The following is a 20,244-nucleotide window of genomic DNA, read 5'->3' as shown; positions in this document are numbered from 1 at the left end:
TATTCCCAGATAAAGGAAAAAAGAGCAGGAAATCCTTTAGGTGACCCTCAGCACCTTCTCCCTTCAGGCTACTGCTGCATTCTGCTCTCCATGGGGAAAAAAAACAACTTAACCTCCTTAGGCAGTGAAGGACTTGCACTATTATCTCCCTCTGACTATTGCATTGATTAGATTGGAAAATGAGTAACTTTTATCACACTTGATCTGAAATAGCACTATCTAGCTTATGTTTATCCCTTTCCATCTACAGAACAGATAATTGCATGGATCCTTGGAATCAGAGGAGACACTGTGATGTCTCTTTTGATCCCTTGTGTCAGGTTAAAGGAGAAGAAAATAGAAAGTTAACCTGTGATTTAACACTGGCCACTGTCTGGCCCCTGCTGCCAGTCTGGTCTGGGAGGTTCAGACCTTTGCAAGTGCATGTCTGGCTCCCTTGTCACCATGCAGGTTCTCTTGCTGCCACCTCAAATGTGACAGTCTGCTGGGTTCAGCAGCATGAGCTCTGAATTGCAATAGATTTTTGCCTAAAAAAAAAATCCCAATCAAGTCACAATTTTTTGGGGGGTTTTGCTTGTTTGTTTGGTTTTTGCCTTTCATTTCTCTCTTCCTTGGTTTTTTTTTTTTTTTTTTTTTTTTTTTTTTTTTTTTTTTTTTTTTTTTTTTTTTCTTTTTGGTATAGGGAAAGGCAGATTATTTCAATTAAGAGCCTGTCACTGACATTTGTAAGCAACCTTTCTTCAGTTCAGTGCAGCAGTTGCAGTTTTAAGTTTCTCCCTGCTTCTGTCAGGATCTAATTTTCAAGGCCCGTTGCCATGGCAGCAAGTTGGAATTTTAATCCAGTACTAAAGGTCAAGACAGGTCACCAGTTTCAGTTCCTCTTCAATCTCCCCATAAGGAGCCACAAAAAGAAACTGAGATAAAGGTCTGACCTAACAAAAAATTCCAGTCTAGCACACAGCCAGACTTGAAGCTCTATGATTTGTATGGGCTTCTGAATTTGTCTGGAACTATTGAAATTCATGCTAAATCAAATATGGGCAGCACTGATTCACATTCCTCTCTCTGCAAAAAAATCATATCTATGTCCTTAAAACACAGTTGTGTGCATTTAAGTAAGCAGGGACACCCAAAAAGCAAATACTTAGTAGAGTCTAACAGGTAAATAGCTGTGAAAGCAATCCCCTCATTACTGCAGGCATTTACTGCTTCTGCAGGCTCAGATGAGCCTGACAGCTGCACTTACATCTTCCCTGACAATATGAGGTAGATGAATCAACATCTTTCTTTCAAAACCTGTAAGGATTTTTTTGTGAAGCATTTTGAATAAACAAGATTTTCCAGTAAGGGACAATTTCGTTACAGCTAAATCACTTCCTCCTGTGTTTCCACAAGATGGATATTAATTAAACAATTGCTTTGTACCTACTGAAGTAAGGCTATAGACATCTCCCTCCTCCTCCTGGGCTACATTTTCTTGGAAAGCTGCATTTGCAGCATTAGGAAAGTCTCAAAACGAATTTTCTGAGATGTATGGACACAAGTGAGCAAAGCAGCTCTTCCTCTGGGAATTTAAAGCAATAATTAGCCCAGCAGTGGGGAATATTTTCCTTTTTTATCATTTGGGAGGATGTATTTGTAAGGTACAACCATTCTGAATCTGTGGCTCCAAGGGCTATCCAAGACAGAGCATAATGCAGTGAGCGTGGCCTTGCCCCGTGGGGTGTTGTGAGAACTTCACTTCATAAAAAATAAGCCTTCTGGCCAGAAAATTGATAGGCTTTGGAGCCCTGCTGAGCCCTCTGCCCAAAGGATAATGGTAGCAATAGAAGTTCCTCTGGATAGAGACTGTGAAGCTGAGAAAAATGTGGTGGATTATTGGGGTTGTCAGAGGGATTCAGAGGAAAGATGCAAAGGATTAAGTTGGTATATTAGGAAAAGTGGCTGCTAGTCTTACCTAGGGTATTTAGGACACAAATTGGGAGTTTCAAGACCACTCTGGTATTATGAATGCCAAGCTTCCTGGCAAAGTCCATTCTTCTCTCAAATTTACCACCCATTTCTGATTATGACTATTCTGCAGCCTGGTTCAGATGAATATCGGTGACAATTTTCTCTGTCTCAGGCTACTGAAGTCTAAGCCATGACAGGAAGAATGAAAGGGACTGGAGCAAAGGGCATCAGGAAGAAAAAAAAACAGGCAGAAAAATGGCTTGGCTCTGGACCAGAAATTTACTGACAGGTCAGAGTTAAGACAAAGGGAACATAGTGAGGTCCAAATTATGGGAGCCAGAAAGCCAAGCAAGAAGTTCATTTGTATGTCTTTTGTCAGCAAGTGCGGGTCCCAAAACAAATGGTGGGAGAGGGACTGAGTGTGGTGGCTTCCTCTGCTCTACCGTGATTTAAATGTTCAGATTTACTGAGTGCATTTGTTTTTCAAAATGAATGTTTGAAGTTGCACTGAAGTTCGGAAGTGACTCCATCCCACAGAAATGTAAATTGGGAGGTCAGTTTGAGACTGGCCTTAAGCCATAAAGGCACAACATATGCTGCTGCCTGTGAAAAAGCTCTTCAAATACAGCGAAACCTGTGTCAGATTTGCAGTCTAACCACTTTCCAAAATGGGAAATGATATGTAGCAGACAGGGAAATACATCAGGAATCCAAACATGTTACTGTGCGTCGTTTACCTCTCTCTATTAATGCTGACGTTTCAGTGGTCGCAGTTCAGTGACTGCATGCACTTGGCACTGACACAGGAGTGCATCCTGCTTCAGAACAAAGTATTTCTAACTGCTACTCGTTAGTTAGGGCAAATAAATGTTGAATTTTTAATGGGGGGTTATACAGTATCAGAGGAAATTCAAATGGTTCAGTGCTCACTTGAGTCACAATCAGCAATGCTGGCAAGAATGCAGTGGGTTAGCTTATTTCAGGCAGCCTTAAAGGCAGAATCCTCTGATAGGCAAGAAAAAATATTAAAAATTGATCAGCAAAATATCACAGAATAAATTTAGTTCCGTTCCCACAATTTTTTAAACTGATTTATAAACATGTCAGGAGAAAGAGATCATGGAAAAGAATGTATTGGGAAATAATTTTGACAGGGAGGTTAAACTGTATGTGAGCCAGCTGAATAATGAAAACAAATTAAAAGCCTCATTTAGAAATTATTTTGAATTATGGGCTTATCTTCAAAGATGAAGGGCTTTTAATTATGACACTGGATTTTCACGTATTTCACATCAGCTCAAATATTTTGCAAGTTTGCTTCTATAGGCAACTGTCCATAGGAAACACTTGTATACTTCATTCCAAATTACTTCATATGTTGCTCAAAAGGCAAAGCCTGCAGCAGTGAGGAACAAAGCAACAGTCTGGACTGATTATCATTGCTTCAAACCCAAGAATTTACAAGAAAAAAGGTTTCAAAGAAAACTTGTAGCTTACAAAACAAAACAGTAAATATGAAAGATGAGTGACATTTCTCAAAAGAGACCCTTCTATTTTCATCTGCTATTTGTCCCTTTAATATAATGCACTGGAGTTCTCTAAAGATTAATGGAGTTCCAATTACATGCCACTGTTGTTTCACTTATCATAATTTGTACATGGCAGTGAGAGGCCCTGGTAGTCATGACTTTCCCAGTTTACCCAGAGGGAATATCTTTGGAACTTCCTACTTCTAACAACCAGGCAGCACTCATTGCAAGGATTCAGGCTGGCCACATGAAGGTAGGCTGTGACAAAAAGCTGGCTGTCACCACTGAGGGCTCAACTGGTGCTCTCATGCTTTGTTATGGTCAGCTAAAAACTGTAATTAGTAATAGGAACATTTCAGCTTCTCCTGTGTGTTACACCTGGGCTGCATTGTGGCTGCAACACTGATAGAGAGCTGATACATAAATATAAATCTGCTTCCTATGCCAGTTGGAGATGAATTTTACATTTTTGGTTCCTGGTACATTTTTGGAAATTATTCATGAAGATGGAATGAATCCCTTTTTTTGCTGTTGTTTTTTTTAACTGATTTCTTTCCAGGTTAAGAATTCATCAGTGCTTCTTGATTTGAATGTTCTGAATAGTTCTGAATAACAATATTACTTGTTGCTTCAATATCTAATACTTGGTGTAAAATCCTCTTGATGTCTGATTACTCTCCATAAGGACCTCATGCTGATTCATTTCAAACCGTGAATTACCTTTAATTCATAGCTTGCACATGCTGCCAAATTTTGTTTTCTATGTTCCCAGGTGGCTGTCCCTGACACAGAGGAGATCTTCCAAAAAGCTATTAGATACTTATGAAAAGTATTTAGATGTCGAGAAGCACATTTCCATTTTCAAACACGCTTCCATCAAGTATTATGATAATATTTGGGATTAGGAAAGTACTGGTATTTATTTGAATTTTTTTGGAACTGTGAAGTGAAATCCTGGCCCAGCTGAAAGCTGTGCTGAACACACTTAGGAAAATCCTTGCTGAAATATCACAAAAAGATTTTCAGCTGTTTGCTTTAGTTTTAAGCTCCCTGTATTTTGCTGCTCTCTACTCCACACACAGGTTGTGTACCATTAAGTATGATGGATAACAAAAAACCCATAAAGATAAAACAAGTTGGTTTTGTCTGATCTATAAAAATGTGCTGCTCTAAGTTTTTAATGGTTTCCGGTAGTTCACTGAGCCCATGAGAAGGGCCTTTTAATACTGTATTAATACAGTAAGTATAGGAAGTAATTTTATGACAGGGGAAGAATACCATTATGATTACATTCTTCTTTTTAGCTAGGCTTTTATGGAAACTACCCAAGACTACTCTGCAGTATGATTTCAAAACACAGGATGTGCTTGATTAAAAAGGTTTTGGGTAGATTCCAACTGGACAAAGGCCAAATGCTAACAACCAAAACAGAACAAAAGGACTGCATGTTTGAGGATGACATACTTGCAATTGCAATTATATAACAGAAACCCAACTCATGAGCTGAGTCCGTCCCCTCAAATTCATGGAAGCTGACAGAAAATCCTTTGCAGTGCAATTGGTTGCACCTTATCTCTTCCTGCTTACTCTGCTTCATAATAAACTAATCAGAGCAGACTGGCTGAAAACTGACCGCACAATGCCCAGCGGAGATTTACAGTGAATTTGAAATTACAAAAAGGGAAACCAAGTGCTGCAGTTTTACATAGCCTGATTTCAGCTGTAAAAATGCACCACAGTACACACACATGAATGCACATCAGTGTTCAAAATTTTTTTTTCAAGATTTTTGAGTGTAACTTAGGAGCTGAGGTTAGTTGTAAGTCCATGTTCTCATGGGCATAGGTGCAGAATTTAGAAAAAATCCTAACTATTCTAGCTTGTATTTTACCCACTGCACTGGAGATTGGGTTTATTTAGCATGTGGATGTAACAAACATTATAAAAAGGCTGAAATTTGTATTTCAGAAAGCTTTACTTGGACAAGATGCCATGCATCTTGCATCCCTCTACAATAGCAACACACTGGTAAATTAATCCACCTTGCAGTTCTTTTTCCCCCAGAAGTGTGCACCTGAGAGGTTATCTAGCAAAAATCATAAATCCCTTCGGTCTGATCTTCTATGACCCCAATGTCCCTATACCTGAACCCTGCAATGACACACAGACAGCTTGGCTGCTGGAGCAGGATGCAGCATCATGAAGGCAAAGTATCTCTGTGCTGCATTCACCCCTCAAGTAGTCATGGTGTAACTCAGCAATATGGTGAATCCAAACACATTATTACCAACTCCTTTGGATCTCTAACAATGCCAGTGGAATTTAAGGACTGTCACTAGGACCAGTGTAAATGGAAAAGATAATTTAAGTTTCACTTAAATTGCACATGAACTTAAAAAGTTAGCTTACAGCTAGAAACATATCTTGGTTAAATGGACTCTAACAAAGCATACAGATGAACAGAGTCAAATTCAGCCAGATTTGATCAAACTGAAATATGGATGACAGATCCTATTGACAAAATATGTAATTGGTGGGGGATAGAGTTTTGAAGTCAGTGAGACCATAGTGTGTGGCTGAGAGCACAGCAACAGATGTTACTGAGGATAAGCTGGACTGTCATTTCACTCATACACTGCAATATCCCCAAAACCCACCAGTGTTGGAGAGACTAAATCCTCCTTTATACAACTGCAATCTGATAAACACTCTACCATTAAAATACACAATGACTGCAGGAGCTGCCTACCTCTCAGGGTTTGTTTGGACTGCACTATCCAGCTCTCCTTGATACCATTACGTCTTTCTGTCCCACTCCTGCTTTAATTTCATTATGTGCTCAAGTACTGCAATTCCCCATGAAGGTGCTGGTAACTGCACACACAGATCTAAAGAAACACATTGGCCTCGTAATTCCAAGCCTCACAGTGGACTGCCTTCTAACCTCCCAAAGCCCTGTGGAAATTCTTAGAAGCTGCCTTAACAATTTTTCTGCAGTAAAAGAGAAAAAGTGATAGTAATGGGTTAGCTGATCTTCATTTGGAAGCTAAAAATAAAAGTAGCTTTATTGCAGCTCTGATCTCTCATGTGTAAAATCTATCACCTACCGTAAGAAGGCAGTTCATTGCAGCAGAAATCTGATTGATAGTACTGGAACTTTAGATCAAGCAGCAGAACAGAGAACAACTGGTTCATAAAATGTACTCAGTGTCTTCGGGTTTTATATCAGGCTTCCTATAGAGAGCTTTGGTCCCATTAAATGCACTATATACCACTGAGCTCTGAAGCACTGTTCTTTTGAAATTCGGCTTATAACTATAAACCATGATTGACAAGTCTATTACTGTTGGTTACAAACTATTGAAATATTGTATTTTATGGTACACTCACTAAAATATTTTTCACAGTGGAATCCAAATACATTTGCTTTTAGAGAAAAATAATTTTAAGATGCAATAATATTTTTTTTCATTATTTTTTTTATTATGGAAAGAGCTTGATGCTAGATTTGGATCCCTTTGATGTTCTGAAACATGAATGCACCCATCCTGTTACCAAGAACTGTGGGTACAGTTGGCTAGAGTCTTCACAAAAAACCAAGTCATTACTGGAAGCCAAACAGCAAAGGGCAAAAATTAATTTGTTACTAAGTTTAAGAAATAAATGCTATTCATGCAAATTCATCTAAATATCATTAGCATTCCTCTCCAATTCTCATTTAATCTTAAAAAACCTAATTAATTTTAAAATTTGATCATTTGCTGAGCCACAATTTTGTGAAGGTTTACTCAACCAACTGTATTTGAATGAGCACTTCCATGACTTGAGTTTATGAGCAAAGAACTGGACCTTCAGAGCCTGCTAAGTACATCAACAGATTAAGCACCCACATCTACACTAGTCCTGTACCCCCACACACCCACAGACACATCACTGAACTCCAAAAAGCCCTTTTGTATACACAAACTTGCACTAAAAATCAGTATATTTAAATTCATTTTTAAAACTTGCCTAGATATTTCCACATTGATTTTTCTTCCCCTATAGGGATTTTAAAAATTGTGTCTTTAGTAGATTAAGGGCAACCACTAGAATAATTCTGAAGTAATTTTAAATGAACATACTGTATTTACACAACTGTCAGTTAAGCTAGTGCAGTTCTGCATTCAGTACTTTAGAACACTTGACACTAAAAAACCCAGCAGCTCTGAACTGAAATCAGACCTATACATTTTCATAAGTATAAAACAATAGCCTACTGTTCTAAGTTGCTATTCAGCTCTTGTTTGCAAATTAGAGAACCTGGGATAAAAGTAAAAAACAATTCATTCTCCACTCACTGCTACACTACTGCAGCCTTACACTAGAGAAGCACCAAAGAAAAATGGTTTAACACAATGGAGAGTTAGTTCTTTCACAATTTTCAAATGTCACATTTATAGATCATCTGTGATTTTCAGCTGTTTCAAAGTGTATGAAACTCAAGACCTGCTTTTCAACACCAGCTAGCAGAATCATTCTGTATGATGTGTTTTACTCTCACTGTATGAATGTAAAAATTCCTGCATCATCTGTTCATTGGGTTGCATTTTCTATTGTAAGAGGCTTAGTATCTGATGAGAGAAGTATAAAAGTGATTTAATTTTGGCAAGCTGTAGAACCAAAATCAGCATTATTTCTGCTTAATAAACTCATCTTTCACACATACCTCTGTTAGCTAATGCTTAAAAAGAAGAAACAGTAATAAGCACTGGAAACATAAAACTGGTTTATGGCTAATTTTTAAGGACTACAGAGAACACCTGAACACCAGGACAAGATTATGAGCAGAGCTAGGTTTTAGTTACCTTTGGAGAAATAAGCTCATGCTTTATGATAAATTTAAAATGAGATTTAAAGCTGGAAATAATAATACTTACGACTTTTGTGGCACTGACTTAGTTGCAACTTTCCCTGCTGGATCACTCCACTCTGCAAACAAAGGAAACACATTTTCAAATGTCAAAAGATTACTGTAGAATTAAAATGCACCCAAAGCTGTCAGCCCATCTAATTATACTTGGTTTCACAACATGCCACAATGCATAACATGTAATAAAAAATGGAACTGATCTGCTTTAGCACCACAGAAATTAATTTTTTAGCCTTTGTTTTAATGATGTTAAGCAGACAAAAAAAGATACCCAACCCTGACTGTTAGGACTAGGATGATAAAGACCTACTTTGTACATTGTATCCTGAGGTCAGATGTTGGGAGTCCTACAAAGAAGAACACACAAAATGTCAGCATTAGTTAAATAAGATGAAGAAGGTAAGATATATCTTGGCTTGCTAGATTAAGGGCACTGGCACCACACCAACAGGGAAGGGATGGCACAGGGAAGGGATCTCAGCATTGTTAAGGCAGCACCAGTGACATTAGTTTAAAAAAAGCATTAACTGTGGAGACAGAGCACCACTGAGGGACCCTTCAGAGCTCAGGCAGGAGCATGTCCTCAGCTGCTGTAAATCTGCACCCCCCTTTATGGAGACACCTCACAGATTTACACCCACAGCAGCCCCTGCCTTCCCCAGGCTTGGCCAGGGATGTGTGCAGGAGCCATGCAGGATGTACAATTCAGAACACAGCATGATTGCAGCTATGCATTAAAGTCAGTGCCATTGCCTTTCTGCTGTTTGATCTCACTGCCTGGAACTACAGTAACCTTTTATTGGTAGTCACTGTTTTTATTTGGACTGTGACACATGGGATTTGATAAAGACATGGGAAGTAGATCTTCACCTGATGGAAACTGGTCCAAATCCAATGCAATCAATGGAAGTACAACAACTTAAAACCAGCAAAGAGTCTGGCTTGCAACACTGAGCATGCTAATGCCAGGATTCTTATTGGTTCACAATAACTGTTTCTTTAATGTCACAGTGTTTTCTGGCTTAGTTTTTCTCTAGGCTCTGTAGTCCACAGTGATTGTCATCAGCTTTCCTTCCAAGCTGAGTTTGATCAGTTGAAATTAAGGTGTTATTTACAACCTCATCCTACAGCCAGGCACTACTTTGCTGGAAGTGTTAGTTCTGTAGGATGTTAAAGTCATTAAAGCCCTCACTGCACTTCCTCTTAGGGCATTATTAGTTCCTAATATTATATTGTGCTGTCAGTCAGTCCCTTGTGAAGTAAATAATGCCCTAAGAGTAAACATGGCACTTTAAATTTGAATGTCAAAGGGATAGGTTGTTTTGATAAGCTCCACCTCTTTTATCACATTTTTATATGTATGTTTCTCATGAGGATACCTTTATTTTAATAGCTAAATTGAAAACTTCTAACAGTTTATATGGCTGCACAACCTAGCCATATTATGTCCTAGATGCATAATTTGGCTAGCCATAATTGATTTAAAGTGATGTTCTCCAGAGACATTTCTGTTGTATTTTCTAAAGTAAGACTACCAAACATGAAAACATTTATGTGCTTGCCTATTTCCTGCAATGCTAGCTCAAAAAAAATCTAATTTATATTTTGTATTGAAGTGATATGGTCAAGAATTTTAGGATCAATATTTAATGTGCCCAGAAATTAACTTTGATGTGGATCTTCAAAGTTCAAAGCCAAATTGATAGAAACAGAAAAGCAAATCCAAAATCTTAGCTTCTCTGAACCTCTGCTTATACTGCTACCAATGGAGATAGTGTCAGTTGAATGCTTTAAGGTGAATTGTGTCAATACAGGTTTTTACCTGCTGGAAGCTTTTTTTTTTTTTTTTTTTTTTTTTTTTTTTTTTTTTTTTAATTTATATCATCTCCTAATTTAGTGTTCTGTTTCTGATGAGCCCTTCAGAAACTGGTTTGAGTCCTGCAGGAAAGTGCAGTGAAAGTGGCAGTGCTAGGGCAGTAACAATCACATTCCATTAAAATAAGACATTCTGGGCACTGGCTTGGGTTTTGTTTAAGAAGCCACAGATATTGCTAATTTAATTTTTTCCAACTAAGTATGGTGGCTATATTTCATACAGGGGAAATCAGTAAGAGCAAAATCACATTCCAGCTTCTAAATCAGGATATGATTGCTTGAACTAAAATGTTAAGCAGTACCAGTTTAATAAGATATTTTTCAAGATCCTGCCATTGGAAAGAAACTTTTATGTAGCTCCATGACAGAATGGTATAAATTTCGCACCCTGGGGAAGTTCTCTTCTTCCCCAAACATCATCAGGTCAGGTTTTCAAGTCCCAGCACAGGATACCTCTGGCAGAACCTGTCCCAGGTATGAATGAGCCTGATTTCTAGCAGTGCTACTGGAATCACAGCCAGAAAGCAACAAAGCAATGTGGGCCAAGGGCATCTTCAGATCATTCAATTTAACAACTCAGTGTGGATTACATGAACAAGAGGCGCTCTCTAGGCAGCTGTGCCTGGACTCTGTGCCTCCCTCTGGGGTGTGACACAGACAGATGCCATCATGCTCTTCACATGGTGATCTTTCAGTCACCATAACTTGACTATGCAGCCAAACCTCACCATGCAATCAATCAGCAAGTGAGAAAAAATGTCCATTTCAAACCTTTTCATTGCACAATTAATAATGGAAGAAAACCAAACAAAATATATTTTACTTGACATAGAAAGACTCCCATAACAACAGAGATAAAAAGTTCACTTTGCTTCCACTGGGTCTTCTGCAGCTTTAAATAAGCAGTTCTACTAGTAGCAACAGTCTGATTGGGAATTTCCAACTAAAAATAGTATCAGAATTTTTTTTAAGTGGGACCAATTACAAAAATAAACTCTCCAGCAAAGATCACTCAACAGAACAGAACAGAACAAAACAGAATGCTAATCAGGTCACTGGTAACAGCCCACTTGTACCTTGCTTGGGATAGAAAACTTGCTCTGCTCAGCCTTGCCCGGAGTGTGAATAGCAGTGAGAGGAGGAGGCCAGGAATGGGTCATCTCCTAGGGATAAAAGAAAAAGATTAGAAAACAAATTCATGTACATAGAGAAGAAAGAGAGCTAAAAATGGTCCCATCTGCTCCACTGAGCCTGGAGAGGCAATTGCTCAAGGAATCCACCCCACCATCTCACACCCTTGGGTCACAGATGAACACTTAAACAACTCCACAGGCAGGACTCCGAATGAGAGTGAGGACAGGTTTTACTCTTGAAAATTGTGACCGTCCATACATCAAAGGGCAACTGGCTCCTCTGTGGTCAGCCTGCCAGGCTGTATGAATAGAGCAGGGTGGTTCTACCTGCAAAGCCCAGGCAGGAAGGGACCCTCCTGTCCAGCACTGGGTGCAACCCTGCAGGGGAGTGCATGGTGGCAAGATGCAGCCCTATTCAAGACTGCAGAGTGGCAAAAGAAACAAGAGGCAGGTCTAGAAACATCTGGAATGGGCCTGCAGCATAAATGCCGGTGAAGCAGAGAGCAGGGACAGCACCACAGCAGCTTCTTGTGGCACTGGCCATAGGCTCTTGCTGTGATTAGCAATGTCACAGCCCCAGAGCTACTGATTCCACTTGAAAATGAGGGACTGAGAAATTAGGTGAATCCAGTGAAACCTGCCTACCAGACCATCTAAGCAAAACCCATCCATTTTCTTTCAGTGTGTTTATTCATCATTTGTACACTCATGTCCCAATTATCTTTAAAGACACAACCTGGGTGCCCATGGCTACCAAGCCCCAGCAGAAGAGCAGCACACACCCACTCCTTCCCTGTGCAGGGAGCTGCTCCCCAGCAAGCCTGACAGGAGCACACTGGGGTTTGTGCCCATTGGAGAAGGGGGAAAATCACTAAAACCAAGGAACTGCACAAGTGCTGGCTTAGGCAGAGCTTGTAAATGCCCTTCTAATGAGTGTGCTTTATGGAGACACCGCTTCTTTCTGGCTTATCTTTGTTTTTAATTTAATAAATATCCAGAGAGGCAGTAATGGTTTTCTCTGGCATTCTGTTGCATCTTTTTCTTGTTGGTTGTTTTTCTTTGACTAAAAAGCTCAGAAAGAATTCTTTCTTGAGACAAGGGAGGCAAAGAGCAGAAGAGCATCCAATCTCAGAAATGTTATGTACAATGGCCTGACTGCAGTAAAGTACACTTCCCAGCTGCTATTACACACTGGTCAAACCCAGGGCTAGTCACAATAAAGCTTATAAACAGACCAGTTTCTGTAGGTAACATGACAACCACTCAAATAAAATAATATAATCCAAATCCTGCATGCCTTGGCCAAAGCCTGTGCCATGGAGTTTGCTTTGTGGCAAATCTCTTCATAACAAAATGATGAAACAGAGAATATATCACATAATTAAAAGAGGGCCAGGCATTCTGACTGAAGGCAGAAATTAAGAATATTCTAGAACTACAATTATAGGCTTGATCTCAGTCTCTTCCTGCCCACACAGAAAATGCACAGAGAGCCTGGGATTCATGGGGAGGTGATGCCACCAAACATTTCAGAATATTGCCTGTCAAAACACATGTAGTATCCACTGCCCACCTACTTGGCAGGCTGAAGTGTAAGCAAACCTAGTCATCTCCCTATTAGGGGACACGTGAATATAAAACAGTGGGAAAAGGAGCCTGCTATTATCTGAGGAAATTCAATTACAAGGTCAGAAATTCTGCCTCCACTGATGTTAGGACTATCCAATCTCTGTGTTTACAGAGTGACCTCATGAGCACTAAAACCTCTTACAAAGGTACAACCTAGCTAGATGGAAGCATTTCACTTCAATTCTCACTACAATGAAATTTATTGGATAGAAAATTCCAGATAGGATCACACGTGTGTAACACAAACATTCAAAGCTCATATAAACCATATAAACCAACACTGTGTATGGAAGGAGGGAGAAAGTATATATTTAGCTAAAGAAACAGACCTACATCTACCTACAGACAGGTGCCAGAGCACTGCTGACCAAAGAACCTTGAGGGGTGGTAGAGAAAGTTTTGAGTTCATTCATCTGAAAAATGTCACTGAAAAATGTCTGGGCAGCAACCCCACACTGACCACCACAGAGCTGCATGTTCCAGGCACACAGAGCTCAGCTACAGAAGGACATGCACAAATGGCACTGCACTGTTGCCAGGGAAGGGTCAAAATCCCAACCCCACACCTTGTGGGGATGTGGCTGCTGAGCTCGCTCCTGCTCCGTTCCTTCAGCACAGACAGGTTACTCTGCAGCATCAGGAGAAAAGATGTCATTTGTTTAATCATCCACATGACTTCACATTCTTCCTTGTGCCCCAATTTCTTCTGGAGGTCCCTCATCTTTAAGTACTTGCTAAGCTCTATTTTGTTTAGCTTGTGAAATCTGATATATCCACCTTCTAATATGTTAAGACTATAAAGAGCCACACAGATGGTGTGTGTTGTGTATACACCCATTAAGACGTGTCTGTAACCACCTCAGTTTGTAAATACCTGAGAAAATAGACAGGGAATTAAATTCATGTTTTTTTCCAGGAAAAGTTAAAAGACTTTAATCAATCCAAATTTGGAAGTATTTAGAAATTCCTGGAAGTAAAAATAATAAAAGCAAGCATATGAAACACTTTAAAGAGGAATTTAATGGAAACAAAGTAATCCCACAAAATTGAGTTAGGATTTATTTTCACATGGTTTGGACTTAAAATAATTCCAAAATCATGTTAACTGTTGGAGTGGGTAGATGACTGCTATAGAAGCATGCATTTTTTTATAGACCTGAAGATTAAATGAGAAAGTAAACCTGCACTCTTTCTTGGCTTAAAAGTCACTGTGGTCTTCTGATGTAGTAACATCAAGCATCCTCCTTTCTGAAAATTATTTAAACATTGTTTTAATTGACTCCATGTGTTTCATTTATTAGAGCTAGACATGCTTGTCTCTTCAGCTTAGTCTGTTTTTTTGGCTATAAAAGCCCTCAGGTAAGTAACTAAGAAGGACACATGCAGACACGATCTAATGAATCACCCAAAACACAAATACCCCAAGCAAACCTTCCAAGGGACGCAGAGGTACAAGGCCAAATAATGATTTAAATGGAAGGAGAGGACTGGGGAAGGATTTAAATTTGCAAGTTTTTAAGGAAGAGGGCAGAGAGAGAATTGAGTACAGGGGATATGGGGCAGATGGTAAATAGCTTTACAAAACCAGTCCCTAAAATTAATAGCTGCCTTCAAGATTTATTTCCTGTCTCTGTATTTTATTTTTCCATCATTTCCTTCTCGTTCAAAAGAAAGCGTACCGTGTTTTTAAGTACAGATAAAAGCACTGAGCCAGGCTCTGAGTGGCCATTATGGAAAGAAAGAAGCAGGATTGTGTACTCTGCATTCCTACTGAGGCAGCTTCCCTTCCTAGTGTGCTCTGAACTGCTTAGCCTGATCTAATTTGAAGCCTCCCAAGATACAGAGCTCATGCTACTTCCCTTGGGAGAACTGAGGGGAGACATGAGAACAGCCTTTAATTACAGAAAGAGCTGTTCCTAAAAGAGAGAATAATCTGTTCTCCAGCTTTATGGAGGATATGAACTTCAACTGCAGCCAGAAAACTTCCAGTTAGAGGTAAGAGAAAGCTCTTTTATGGTAAGGACCCTGCAGCACTGCAACAGATTGCTCAGAGGGCTCCATGGACTCCATCTGTGCAAGAACATCCCTAAGAACTGATAAGCACACATCAGTCAGGCATGGCTTAGGCAGAATTGATTCCTGCACTGGGACAGGGATCTATAGGAGATGAGATTTCTAAGACCCTTCCCAGCTCTTTTCTTGTTCTGTAGTTTTGATAGATCACAACTGGTTTGGCCAAGCCCTACCCTTACTGCTTCTCTTTTGGATATCTCCACAAAGAGGCAGAAAACAAAGCAACAATCCCATTTTTTTTCTTCTGTGGCCACAAAGGCAGTCTCAGGACCAACATTTTCCCACATCATTAGAGGGCAGCCAGTGGAGCAGGAGGACCGGCCCCACACACATCTCTAGCAATAAATTCAGTCTGAGGCCACTGCTGCTAGAGACCTTACCTGTGATATTCTCTGTCAAATGACCCTCTCTTTTAAATCTTAGCTGACATTTAGTACTTTTAAATCCTAGCTAAATCTGTTGTCTTAAACTTCCTCCAGTTTTTGGAGACACAGCATGTTAAAGCTGCATTCAGAAAAAAAATAATATGTGAAGAATAGATGTTCTAAGGCTATTACAAACTTGATGTTACAGCTGGTGCTAAGCAACCTACTGCCTTGATTGAATAAAGATAGGAATAAATACAGCCAAGTGATTTACCATTTATTAAAGACTCTATTAATGATTTATTAATGTTTTATTAACTATTTATCAATGCAACCTTTGTAAAAAGCCTGTCTTGTTTCACAGCATCTTTCTGGTTTCTGCATTTATACAAAACTGATCAAACTCTCTCTGGTGAGAAGCCAGTAATGCATGAGGGGCAGCCACACTTTCTGTGTGAGATGCACGCTGAATTAAAAACTAGCTCAGCCTGTTTCAGCTTTGGAGGAAAGGCTAAGGAAAGAATGGATATATAGAAATATATTTATACATGGAAATGACAAGCAAATGACACTAAAGCCTAAAGGAACACAAAGACAATAAACCTAAGGGTTGTTTTTATTCATATTCCTTATGAAGGAATGCATAATTTGAACAAGCAGCTGGAAATACCCTGACCAGTAATCTGGCCTGCTTTACACTGGGTCAAAGGCTTCCTTAGGAAGGGATTTTGATACATTTTTGGTATTGACATGGACATGATAAATTCATTAATATACATTGATTATGATGTTTCAGCATTTAAAAAAAATCTCATCAAAGGGATACCACACCTTTTTCCTTGTAAGAGGAACAAAAAAATAAAAGACTTTGGTGATGGCCTCCAAAGAAAGCTATTTTTCATGCTATGAATGTTAAAGCTGAAAACCTTTTACTCATGCAATTGTTTTAGCAAATTTATTATGAGTGGCCAGTGCCAGCACATATATTTTGAGGAACAATGTGGTGGCATCTACAATAATGTCTTTGTTTATTTTTACGACAATTTATCTTGTTACTGTCTCAAAAACTGCTTGAAAGACAATTGGAAATACAGTGCATACGTGTCTGAGTTTATTATTGAGAAACTAGAGTTGATTCCACAAAAAACAACCATTTTTATGACCATAGCCTAAACCATAGTGTTCACCTGTGGGTTTATCAATGATGACTAATAAGTTCCTTTTGCCAGCTAGGGAATAGGATGCATTCCATATCATCCAATGGTAAATTAATATTTCTTTCCATTTTAACAAGAAGGGGACAGACAAAAATTATATTCTGTGAAAATGAATATAGAAATTGCTTTAGAAGCCAATTGTGGTTGACTATAAATTTTACAGCATATGTTTTCCTTTCCTACTTTGTTAGCATTTGGAAACCCACAAAGAAATATGGGTATTTTCTTTTTCTGTTGAGTTTCTCAGTACTCTGTGACTCCTGTATACCTCAAACTTTTCAATATATTTTCCTCACACTGTAGCTTTTATAACTAATAACACTCATATTCTTTGCTTAGAGCATTTACAAGACAATAAAAAAAAAAGTAAATCATGATTGATGCACTTATTGCTCTAACCAATCTCGTGTGTGTGAAGAAAAACAAAGCTCCATTACAGTGAGAAGGTAGCTCAGCTCAAGAGACTGTTCAGGGGGAGAGTAATGAAGCCACAGCACATGAACCCACACTGGATTCAATTTCACAAGTCTGCTGCAGTCCTAAGGAAAGCACAGCCTGTAAAAGTGTGTGTGCCCTGAGCAAGGATGCAGCTCCCTGCTGGGCCTGGCCCCAAATGTCCATGCTGTGCATACAGGAGCTCACCCCAAGGCTCCTCTGTCAAACACAGTGAATGCTTTTCTCCAAGGTGGACCAGGATAGTTTTCTTCAGGGTCCACCTCAGGAAGATTATTTGGTCAAAAACTGGCCTGAATGTATGACATTGCCTAGGACAATCAATCCTTCAGCTCGATACCAAGCAGGTTTTGTGCCCTTCAGCACCTTCTCATGTGTTCTTAGCATTTTCAGGAGCATGCAGCACAATCCCCTATGGACCCACTATAAAGCACCATTATGATGAGCTGCACAGAGCCAGAATCCCTACTCCTGCCAGGCTTAGACTCCCAGTATGAGTAAAGTGCATGTGGGACATGGGGACTTCACAGAATATAACTGGCAGAAAAAAATCACACAATGTAAAAAATGACAAAAAAATGAAACAGGACCTTATAGCAAGCACATGGGACAGCTTCCTTGATGGGTTTTATGTGATAAGAGAATTAAGAGTTCAGTGGAAAAATGGACATTAGAACTCATGAAGTCAAAGGCATCCTCCAGCTGTACCTCTGGTAACTGAACTAATGAACTAATGCCTTTGCTGCCCAGCACACAGAACCAGAGCCCTGCTTTGGACAGTACGTCCAGTGCAATGCCTCCTGCTCTTGGCAGCCTCTCAACACCACTGAGATGCACTGCCATATCCCACTGATTTTATTTATTCAAAATAATACTTGTTGGTAACCATCCCCAGGGATGGCACATCTTATTGTCACAAGGGCCCCACGAGGTAGGAAGTATGCATTGAACTGTTAAATACAACATAACATCCTAGCACTGCAAGAGTATAGTATAAACAAAGGCACAATAAGTCATAAAAAGCTAATTCTTTCAAAAGTTACTAATACCAACATATAATTTCATCTCAGCAATTTAAAAACATTGGCAAAAAACCCATTCTCCAAGCAAATAAGCAACTGTGTTTTGAAACTATTCATTGCTGGCACTTGTTTAAGGGAATCTGGTAATTTGTTCCATCCATCCTCAGCTTCACAAGCAAGAAAGCATGTCTTGAATTGCCTGTTTTCTTCTCTGAAACTTAGGGTTCACACCAAGAAGAGAGCAGAACTATAATTTACAGTTACAAAACAAGACTACTCCTACCCTAAGGCACTCCACTGTGAGCATTTATACAATACATTACATCATCTCCTTTACATTGCCAGATGTAATCAATTCATGGGTTTTTCATACAAGTACAACAGGGTGTTATATAGTTACAGGACAAGACCTTATCAATGGAATTTATTATAAAATGCATTAAATTTCTGAAGCAACTTAAGGCAGCATAGTGAAAAAATAAAATCTCCAAATTCAATATCAGGCAAAATTAGATTGCTAAACAACAAACCCCCTTGTTCTGTAAGCTTAGCAGAGAAACTGTGTAAGTTGTATATTGTGCAATAATTTTCAGACCCATGTAACCAGCTTATAACTTACATCCTGACAATATGATGAAACTGAGTCCAAAAATCATGAGGAATTTGAAAGCATTAATTTGTGCCAGAAAATACCAGCTCTGGCCTTAAAACAGGAGCATTAATTACCTGAAACAGCATATAGGGGAAATTAAGAAACCAAGTTAGGCAACTCATTTAAATTTAAAGCCCAATTCTTTTGTTTAAGCCATGATTTGCTTTCATTAAAATTGGACTCTGAGTTGTTACTCATCAAATACAAAGAAATGAAGCTACCACACACTGCTGTCCAATGCACACTGAAGTCCTTACAAAAGCTGTTTCTTTGCCTTCCAAACCAAGACTCTGCCAAATCTCTTATTCTGCTTACCACACAAGCAGTTTTGCAGCAGGGTTTTCCTGTGGGGGTGTGCCAGGGTAGCATTTGTTTTTGATGCTGCTCTTACACAGTCTCATCACCTCCACTGTAATGCTGCTAAACCAGCAGTCTGAGGCTGAAGACATAGTGAACACCTAGAAAGGCTGAAACCTGCCCTTACAAAGCTTTTTTCACCATTCCTTTTGCTTGGCTATATGATGCTCTCCCTGCCATGTGTCTCAGTTGAGAACTTGCTTCTCCCTTCATGCGCGAACAACTCACTTTCCCCTGTGAAGCATGGTTATCTTCCCATAAGTGCCTACTTCAGAGACTGTGAATGCTCTGTGGGGCACAAGCTGTCTCATATTTTGTCTTATGCAATGCCTAGGGTAGTGGTAAAACTTCTGAATATTGTCTGAAAATTTGGAATAGAGATTATGGGCTGAAAAATCCAATGGGTGTGTCCAAAAGGTATGGATAACACAGGCACAGCTTGATCAGAATTCAGCAAGCCCTGGATATACAAAGCCTGATGATTGTTTCCTCTAATTTTGTCACCTCGGTTTCTTTTGTAAAGCTAAAAAGCTTAGGATGTCTGCCATACAATACACTGTGGGTCCTCATCTGTAACACAGAGGTGGAGTCCTTGCTGCCTCGCATGCTCAAACCTTTAATTCTGTTCTCTTACAGAAAGACCTAACCAGACACCTGAAACCCTCTCATGCAACCTGGCATTTATTATAGTAATTTTAGCCTTTAGAAAAGAACAAACATTTCAGTCTGAATTTCCTTTTCCTCACTTGCACCTTGAAGCAGGTCTGTTCCTGCATCTGTGTGTCCTGTAAATCATGCCAACACTCTCCTTTGATCCACTCCTGCTAAGCTAACAGGTGTAGAAAAAATGGATGTATGTTATAGAAGATGTTTTGATACAACATATACTTTTTTTGGCATGTCAGCCTTATCCAAATAAACCAGCTTAAACAGTAAAGAAAACTGAAGCCAAAACATGCTGAGGTCTTTTTTGATCTCCTTTAAGGTATGGAGGCTTCAGAGTATTTCTGGTAGACAGATTCCCACTGTTGCATACATTTGATTCCTCATTTCCCAGCATGTTCTTTCTTACAA

General features: G+C 39.3%; 1 protein-coding gene across 4 annotated transcripts in view; it reads right to left on the bottom strand.

The window, feature by feature from the left end:
• Positions 1 to 20,244, bottom strand: part of AFF2 (ALF transcription elongation factor 2) — a 330,786-nt gene that overhangs the window by 121,656 nt on the left and 188,886 nt on the right. For all 4 annotated transcript variants that reach the window (XM_058814367.1, XM_058814370.1, XM_058814369.1 and 1 more), the window contains exons 5-7: positions 11,346 to 11,432; positions 8,705 to 8,741; positions 8,402 to 8,453 (exon numbers count right to left, since the gene is read on the bottom strand). In XM_058814367.1, coding sequence (XP_058670350.1) covers positions 8,402 to 8,453; positions 8,705 to 8,741; positions 11,346 to 11,432 — 176 coding nt within the window. The remainder of the gene's footprint in view (positions 1 to 8,401; positions 8,454 to 8,704; positions 8,742 to 11,345; positions 11,433 to 20,244) is intronic.

Source organism: Ammospiza caudacuta, chromosome 14, assembly GCF_027887145.1.
Source record: "Ammospiza caudacuta isolate bAmmCau1 chromosome 14, bAmmCau1.pri, whole genome shotgun sequence".
Taxonomy (NCBI): Eukaryota; Metazoa; Chordata; class Aves; order Passeriformes; family Passerellidae; genus Ammospiza; species Ammospiza caudacuta.
The sequence above is the reverse complement of the archived record's forward strand: the minus strand, read 5'-3'. Positions and strand labels throughout refer to the sequence as shown.